The 8,488-nt window shown below is 45.3% G+C and overlaps 1 protein-coding gene across 6 annotated transcripts; it reads right to left on the bottom strand.

Annotated features, from left to right (window-relative positions):
* Nucleotides 1–2,188: 2,188 nt before the first annotated feature.
* On the bottom strand, nucleotides 2,189–7,888 carry FIGNL1 (fidgetin like 1). Of its 6 annotated transcripts, none has more exons than XM_084621283.1 (3): nucleotides 7,847–7,888; nucleotides 7,019–7,132; nucleotides 2,189–4,366 (listed from the first exon to the last, which is right to left on the bottom strand). In XM_084621283.1, exon 3 carries the CDS (start codon nucleotides 4,356–4,358, stop codon nucleotides 2,286–2,288), a length of 2,073 nt encoding a protein of 690 aa, XP_084477409.1. In that variant the 5' UTR covers nucleotides 4,359–4,366; nucleotides 7,019–7,132; nucleotides 7,847–7,888; the 3' UTR covers nucleotides 2,189–2,285. The 6 variants fall into 6 exon arrangements, with proteins under 6 accessions (XP_084477409.1, XP_084477408.1, XP_084477411.1 ...); XM_084621282.1 differs by having other exon boundaries at nucleotides 7,557–7,873; XM_084621285.1 differs by having other exon boundaries at nucleotides 2,189–4,361; nucleotides 7,557–7,873.
* Nucleotides 7,889–8,488: the final 600 nt, after the last annotated feature.

Below are 8,488 nucleotides of genomic sequence, written 5' to 3'. Positions count from 1 at the left end.
CTCTCGCCGTGCACTACTCCTGCCTGCAAGTACCACCCCAGGAGCTCCCACTGGCTGGGAGAGCTGCGAGGGCAGTACTTGCAGAAAGGGGCAGTGCGCAGAGCGCTGTGCCTCCCCTTGGGGAGCGGTGTGGGGCCGGGGTAGGCAGGGAACCTGCCTTAGTTCTGCTATGGCCGCCGCTGAGCGGGAGCTGCCGGAGGTAAGTGGTGCCCAGAGGGAGGCCGTACCCCAACCCTCATCCCTGAGCTCCTTCCGGAGATAGCACCCCATACCCTCTCCTGCACCCCGAACCCCCTCCTGTACCCCAAGCCCCACCCTGAGCCCTCTCCCAGAGCCAGCTCCCCATATCCCCTCCTGCACGCCAACACTGTGCCCCAGCCCAGAGCCCCTTTGCAGAACTTTCACCCTGTACCCCAACCCCTAGCTCCCTCCTGGAGCCAGCATCCCATAGCCCCTTCTGTACCCTGAACCCCCTCTTGCCCCCCAAGCCCTAGCCCTGACCTCCCTCTCAGAGCCAGGACCCTGTACCCCCTGCACCCCAACACTGTGCCCCAGCCCAAAACCGTTTAGAGCCCTCACCTCGCATCCCCTCCTGCACCCCAACCCCCTGCTCAGCTCAGCCCCTCCCACACTGTCAACCCCAGCTCAGAGCCCGCACCCCAACCCCCTGCCCCAATCCAGTGAAAGTGAGTGAGGGTGGGGGAGAGTGAATGACAGGGGCAGGAATGGAGTGAGCGGGGCGGGGCTTTGTGGTAAGGGCAGGGCCTCGGGGAAGGGGCAGGGTAGATCCTGGGTTGCCCTTAGATACAAAAAGTGATCTTGGGCGTAAAAAGGTTGGAGACCACTGATTTACACTGAAGTGCTACAGTGGTGCAGCTGTGCTGCCACAGTGTTTTAAGTGTAGTCAAGCCCCAAGAAACTCTTAAAAAACAAACAAACAAAAAACTCAGAATTATTCTGAACTCAATGTTTTCTATAGTCTCATACTGCTGCATAATTAAGTTCCCAGGTTGACGTTAAAAATTTATCCACGCATCACCAGTAATTTATCCATATTTACAGAATTTCTATCACACTGATGTAGAAGAAAAACTCAGTTTTAAGAACTTTACATTTAACTCCTTTGTTAAAACAATCTGTATCTTAAAATTACGCTCACGCAAAAACAAATGAAGATAAATCAGAGAGATACTGTAAACATTAAATAAAGATAATATTACAGTTAATCACAGGCTACGTGAGAGAAACTTGCGTTTTTAAAATCAGTATTGCATTTTTTTTTAAATTCCAATTGATACCTTTTACTAGGAGACAGCACATGTGTGATAAAGCATACCAAAACATGAGAATAATACCCTCTTTGCGTTCAATGACCACAAAGTATATTATATCAGAATTCTTCTGGTTACTTTTATGAAATACTGCAAATGATGTGCTAATATGGACCTCATACCTGCACAAGTCCTCACTTCAGTGTCATTCCGTGTGGGTGCAAGATCCAAACTACTGCAACTGTTTATGGGCTCAGAACCAGAGAAAACTGTTTCGTAATGTATATGAAAGGTTACAGAACAAACTACTTTATGAACACCATAAATTACCATTCGTATGGTTAAAGCATGTATGCCCAATATCTCAGATTTGCATACTGTACTGCATAAGATTATTAAAGAGTACAATCATTAACATTGTACAGAAATAATATTGGGTTTTATTTGTTTTGTGGGTGCTCTCCATTGGTTGATGTGGGTGGGTTGCTCTTCCCAGCTATTGTGGAGGTTAAAGGACATAAAAACAGCCATATTGGGTCAGGCCAAAGGTCCATCTAGCCCAGTATCCTGTCTTCTGACAGTGGCCAATGTCAGGTGCCCCAGAGGGAATGGACACAACAGGTAATCCATCTCGTCGCCCATTCCCATCTTCTGGAAACCAGAGGCTAGGGACACCATCCCTGCCTATCCTGGCTAATAGTCATTGATGGACCTATCCTCCATGAATTTATCTAGTTCTTTTTTTAACCTTGTTATGGTCTTGGCCTTCTCAACATCCTCTGGTTGAGAGCCTACTGCAAACTTTCTGCACTGAAATGCATTTCATTCTCAAAACTCACGGCAAGGAAGCAGCATACAATCCAGTAATTAATTTCATCACATTTATTAAAATAGTTTTATTACAAAGAATTGTTATAACCAAAATTGAACACTGTAAATTACCACTGATCTTAATGTGTGTACGTGTGAGACAGAGAGAGAGAGAAAAACTTCTGCACAACAATTCAGATGCAATTATCTTCCACAACCAAATGTTTGGTTCCAGTTTTCATATAGTTCCAGATCCTTTGAAGACACACTGGGTCGCACAGTTTTGAAAGCATTGTCAAAGTCAAGAAAAGAAATAGGCCGAACTTGTTCGGGTGTGATGGTTGCAATGTCCAGGGACTGAAGGCTACGGATAGGACCTAAAGAAGCTTCTCGACAGAGCTGTGTCATGTCTGCCCCAGAAAATCCATCAGATTTTTTAACTATGAGCTCAACTTCCTCTTCTCTTAGACAGCAGTGCTCCTTTGACATCAGACGAGTTACAATCTGCTTCCTAGCTGAAGCTTCAGGAAGAGGGATGTACAGCCTTTTTACCAGTCTTCTTCGGGCAGCCTCATCAATTTCTTGCGGACGATTTGTTGCTCCCACCACTAGAATACGGTCTTCAGACGAGGTTGTTGCTCCATCCAACTGGACTAAAAATTCAGTTTTTATTCTTCTAGAAGATTCATGTTCCCCATCTCCACGCTGAGACAAGAGAGAATCGATTTCATCAATGAAAATCACAGCTGGCTGCTGACATCGTGCCACAGTGAACAGTGCACGGACCATCTTTTCCCCCTCACCTACCCACTTGGAGGTCAGCGAAGAGGCACTAATGCTAAAAAAAGTAGCTCCTGATTGACACGCAATGCACTTGCCTATAAGAGTCTTGCCTGTCCCAGGGGGGCCAAAGAGAAGAATTCCTTTGGGAGGACCACGTAACCCTGTAAAGATGTCTGGTCTCAGCATAGGCCAGACTACTATCTCCTTTATAGTTGCTTTAGCAAAGTCTACTCCAGCAATGTCATCCCAGTTCACTGGAGGTCCATGGTCCATGATCTCGTGCATAATAAGTTCAATCATTTTTGGTTCTATGTTCTTCAAACGTTCATCCACTGGAAATGAAGACTCTGTTGGTCCAGCGCCATAAGGTTTATACTGCGGCCCTCCATTTTCATTCCCATCTTGTCTTGGCACCGGAGGGACAAATTTTCCAAATGGACCCCGAGACCTTCCAGCTCCCAAAGATTTTTTAATACCACCATAGGATGAGACTGGTGTGCGTTGAGGCTGATTGTGATATTTCTTTTGCTGGTCTACCCAGAGCTGTTCTTTTGCAGTTTTAAAACCATTGCTCTCCTCACTCCCATTTCCACTCCCTACAAAATTCTTGGCTTCTGTACTAGTGGAGGGCTTGGAAGAAGCAAGGCTAGAAGAAGTTGTATTGCTGCTTTCATCACTGGAGCTATAAAATGTTTTCCTTTTCCCTGGGTTTCCAGACCCTGCCGGAAGAGAGGAGTGATTAGAAAAAGACAAATTCTGTCTAATCTCAAAATGACTTGGGGGTTTCACAGAACCGCCACTTGCTGCTTTGTTGTTTCCGGATAATGGACTTGCACAGAAACCTGTATTAGGCAGTTCATTTAAAGAGGCAGAGGAGGCAGGAAGTATATCTGTAGTTTTGGTCACAGAAGGCACACTACTTTGAAGACATTTCAAAGACGAGAGACTCTCAAGAATATCTGGTCCCTGACTTATACATTTTGATGAGCTAGCCCAGAGATCGGTATCTACAGCACTGCTGCACACATTGAGTTTAGACAGGCCTGGAGTAACAGAGGCACTGACCTGCTTATCAACTACCACAAAGGCATCTGCTGGTGCCATCAGAGAGCTTTGGAACTTTTTGCCAGCTTGCATCAACTCTTGAACACTCTTTAATTCAAACACATTACTTGTTGTCAAGGAGGACTGCCACTTGTCACTGTCATTTTGCTGACATCTTGCCAAAGTCAAAATGTTTTCAGCATAGTTATTCAAGCCAGTCTCTGTGTTGTCAGAGTCAATAATGGCAGAGTATTTCTCTGCATATTTTTTGAACAGGTTGGTAGCACAGACCTGGGAGATCTCAGAGTTTGCCCATGCATACTGAATGCGCAGAATCTGTGCACGGTATCCATCTGCCTTCTGTCCTGGTGTACAGGTGTCAGAGGTAATAGCAAAGTAATTCTTCTGCCATTCACTCAGGTGTACAGCACTAGAGACAGGTGTCTGCATGATCTATGCTGAAACAAATAGAAAGATTTAGCATTAAGATACAAAGAAAAAAGTTAATTTCAGCATCTACTTAATTATATTTTTGCTATCTTCTCCCTTCTAAATTCATAAATGTATAGTTAATTAATTGCTAACTATTTTAAGTCAGAGGGATAGTCAGCAGACTATGTATGACACTTAGCTGGGCTGCATACTTTACCATTCCTACAAAACAGGAACATTTATGGCATAAAACCATAAGGATCCAGGCTTTTCTCTCTCTCCTTTCAGACTGCTCCTTATAACAGGTCTCCCTGGGAGAGGGGTTAAAAGGAGAACTGCAGGGTAACAGATGGCCAGATGAGGTAGACTAACTAAACACAAGTCAGCAATGGTTAACCCTTATTGGGGAGAAGTCTATAGAGTATTACTTAAGACAAGTATTTAGTTGCCAGAATGAAGAATCTGTTACTATGATCCTAGTAGAAATGATGAATACACAAAGTTTGTGGGTTGGAGGGGCGGGGGAAGAGACTGGAAAGCTCAGTGCGGAGTTAGTATAGGGTTTTTGTGATTTTTTTTAAAATGAAAATTAAGCGCATGCGTTACTTGATAGTAAATGCGAGAGTACCTTCCAATAATTCACCTTTTTAGATTAAAACTTCCCATTGCTTTGTTTCTGTCCACCAGTGAACTTTTTAGGTTTAGAAATCCCTTTAGAAATCAGCTATTTTTTATTTAAAATTGAGGATGCACTTCTTTTTACAGAGCTACAGCAAAAGGGGCTGAAAAGTATGAAAGATGAAATATGGCCTGGAATGAGCTTTTCACTAAGTTTGGAAAAATATATATATACATACATTGTATTTGATTGACTTTCAAAGTTATTGTCTCTTTGAAGTGTGCTTATCAGGCACATGCAATGCTAATTTTGGTAAAGCCTAGACTTAATGGTATAAGTACAGGCACATGTGCATGCTCAGTTTGGGAAATCCACAATTATCTCAAAAGCTCTCTTCTTCCAGTTCTTCAGTCTCCCCACAAACTGTGTTTGTTTCAGTGTGTTATAGTTCCAAACTGATCAGGTTCTAGTTCTTTGGCCTCAGAGTGCATTGTGACTTTCAGTAAATTTAAATCGATGACTGTGAAGTAGAAATTCAGTATGCTTATAACTGAGCATTTAATCTGGGCTCCAGAACCTGTGTCACTGGTAATGATACACAAGATGGAAATAGTCCATCCTGAGTCTCACATCCTAGCCTGAGTTTGCAAACCTGCCATTTAGAGAGAAAAAAAATTATTTGCAAACCCAGCACATCCAGATTAGAAATCAGTGAGCCACAATGAATATGGAACCCCACAATGCAATTTTTACAATCTTTCAGGGTAAAGCCCATACAATGCTCTTAAATTTACAATATAAATGAGATTAGAACACTGGTGATACACATCACAAACAACATACTTCACAAATATAACTACATTACTTAAAATTAGCTGCAAGCAATTTGCTTCCTATGCCTAACAGAACAAACAGCACATTTAGAGACAGGATGCCATTCATAGCTCAGATTACACATCAGACACTTCTTACTAAATGAATACACATTTCAGGAACATTTCATAAAGTGCAATAGGTTACAACCAGTGTGTCTGTAGTTTAATGGTGGAAATTCATACTGTAAATTCAGTTATTGCAAGGTACATGCTCACATGGAGTTTCTTCATAAAGCTGCTCAAGAGATTGCATCCTGTACTACACATGAAGTCCCAATTTTAAAATAAAGCTCATTTTTTGTTTCCATGATTCCAAGGAAAACATCTTAAATTTTGAACCAGATGGAAAAGTGAACAGAGAAGTATGTCAAATGAACAACAAAGTACTCATGTAGCAAGTATGCTTGCAGTTTCACTATCCAGGGGCTAGACTCACTGATTGTCAAATTGACCATGCCTATTTTATTAACCTACAGGCATTTAGAGACAGGTATGAAATTAACAGAAAGGTCCAACAAATTCAGTATCTGACAATCAGTATACTTTCAGGAAACAAAGGCCTTTGTTCAAGACTACCTCCCAATTTTATCTAGCCAATACACTGAACAACAGTTTGCAGGTATTAGAACTAAATCCACTTTCAAACTGTAGTCCCCCCACCCTACCAAAAAGCTAAAACACGAACTTTAAAGAGCTTCTGATGAAGCTTTCTAATAGACATCTAAACTCAAAAAAGTATTTCCCCGTGTACTGCTACTGACTCTGTTCCAGGATATAGTTGTATCTAGATAGTAACAATCTTTATAGAAGTACATTTAATAAAGCAACAATAATAAATCCATGACATGCACCATTTCACTTTAAATGATTAATTAAAGCTGTTCACCCTCAGCAAACCCAAAGATATGCAATTACCTGACAACCTCACACTGCATGCCATCTTATCCCTCTAGTCACATACCAATACATACTCATATTCAGGATGGCACCATAAATGCCAACTCTCAGACAACAGCCTGTAGGGAAGAAAATAGGAACAAAACGCCCAGAATCCCTAATTATTGCTTCACGTTTAAACTGTCACAATTAGCAAGATAAATGGGAATCTTTAAAACTGCATTAGGTAATCACAGAAGGATCCCTCACCAATTAGGGCCTGGTCCTGCAAACACTCTCATGCTTACCTAGAAGCAGCTGAACAGTGCCACTGACTTCAATGTGATTCTTCATATGCTTGAAGTACATGGGTAAATGCTTACAGGACTTGGGGCCAAGCCTCTAGATTAGATCCTCTGATCCTATTGTAAATCAGTAAAACCAGAAGATAACAGCTATTACTAACCAGGATGTACACAACTTTTTTTTAAAATGGGGGGGGGGGAGTTGAAATAATCAAGTAATAGCTGTTTAATATCACTTTGATGAGTATTTTTGTACTATGACTAGATCTGTCAACTTCCAATAAAGTGAGACAAGCCATTTCAGTTCTAAACTCACTGTTTCCCTTTTATTACTCTGCAAACTGTACGGGATCAGCAGCAATGTCTACACCCAGAGAAAAGCCCAGGGGAAGAAATTTAGGGGCTTGGCAAACCATGTGGGCTGGGCCCCACCTCTCCCCATTTCACCCGAGTTAGATATGGGGGCACTAAGCCCAGGGTCCTCCTGCACCCTTGCCTATTGCATGCGTACTTCCCGTAGGGAGCTGCTGCCTGGTCTCACCTGTGCAATCCAAACAGCTTCCCACGGGTATCAGCGTGTACACACGGGGGGAGGGGGGGGTTGAACCGATTTGAGTAAGGGGCTGGCGTAGCACGTTTCAGCCCACTGCTGCCCTCACACCCCCTGCCCGCAACAAGGTCCCAGGGCGCAGCGCAGGGGGCCACTGAGCGCCCGCGTGCGGACCTCGAGCGCGCGCGCAGCAGGCTCTGCGCGGGCGGGGTGGGATCGGTGTCAGTCACCCCCTGGGGCCGCGCGTCTCCCAGAAACTTTCGCCCCACGCGCCTACGAACCGTCTCCCCCGCGCGCTCCACGCTCGTCTCGCGGGCTCCAATCCCGCCCTACCTTAGCCAATCAACCAACCAGCTCAGCGCCAGAGAGCGCCGACGGGGGTGGAGGGGAGACGCGCAGCCAATCAGAATCCGGGGGGGCGGACGGAGCGGGTAGAAAAAGACGCGGGGAAGTGAGCGCGCGCCGCCGTTAGTACCTCACAGAAAGCCCCGCCTTGACGGCGCTCCCATTGGTCGTGCCAACAGCGCTGTCTTCCAATAGGAGCAGGATCCGTGCCGCGCGGGGGGCCGGATACCCAACAGGCGCCACTCGGGGCGGGCTCAGCCTGGGCGTTTGGGGGCGGGGGCGAGCGTTTTTCATCACGATAATGCGTCTGTTCGCGAGGCCTGGGCGGGGGGGGCTGTTCCCCAGTGGAGGCAACCCATCCCCCCCCCGCTTCTTGCACGGGGGCGCGTCGCTGCATCACCCCCTCCCCTCCTGTCCTCGCCAGCTGCTGCGTGCCCCTGGCCCGCTCTCCTCCCTGCCCCACTCGGCCCCTGCTGTGCACTGCCCCCATCCCCGCACTGCTAGCCGCCACAGGTGTAAAAATCAAGACGTGTCTCTCCCCCCGCCCCCCGCAATGGTGCAATTGGGTTAGAAAATCA

This window comes from Lepidochelys olivacea, assembly GCF_965140295.1.
Source record: "Lepidochelys olivacea isolate rLepOli2 genome assembly, chromosome: 2".
Classification (NCBI taxonomy): domain Eukaryota; kingdom Metazoa; phylum Chordata; order Testudines; family Cheloniidae; genus Lepidochelys; species Lepidochelys olivacea.
This window is presented reverse-complemented; position numbering and strand designations above follow the sequence as displayed.

Excerpts from the sequence above, each read along its gene's own strand:
- FIGNL1 (XM_084621283.1), bottom strand. The coding sequence starts at position 4,358 with ATGCAGACACCTGTCTCTAGTGCTGTACACCTGAGTGAATGGCAGAAG.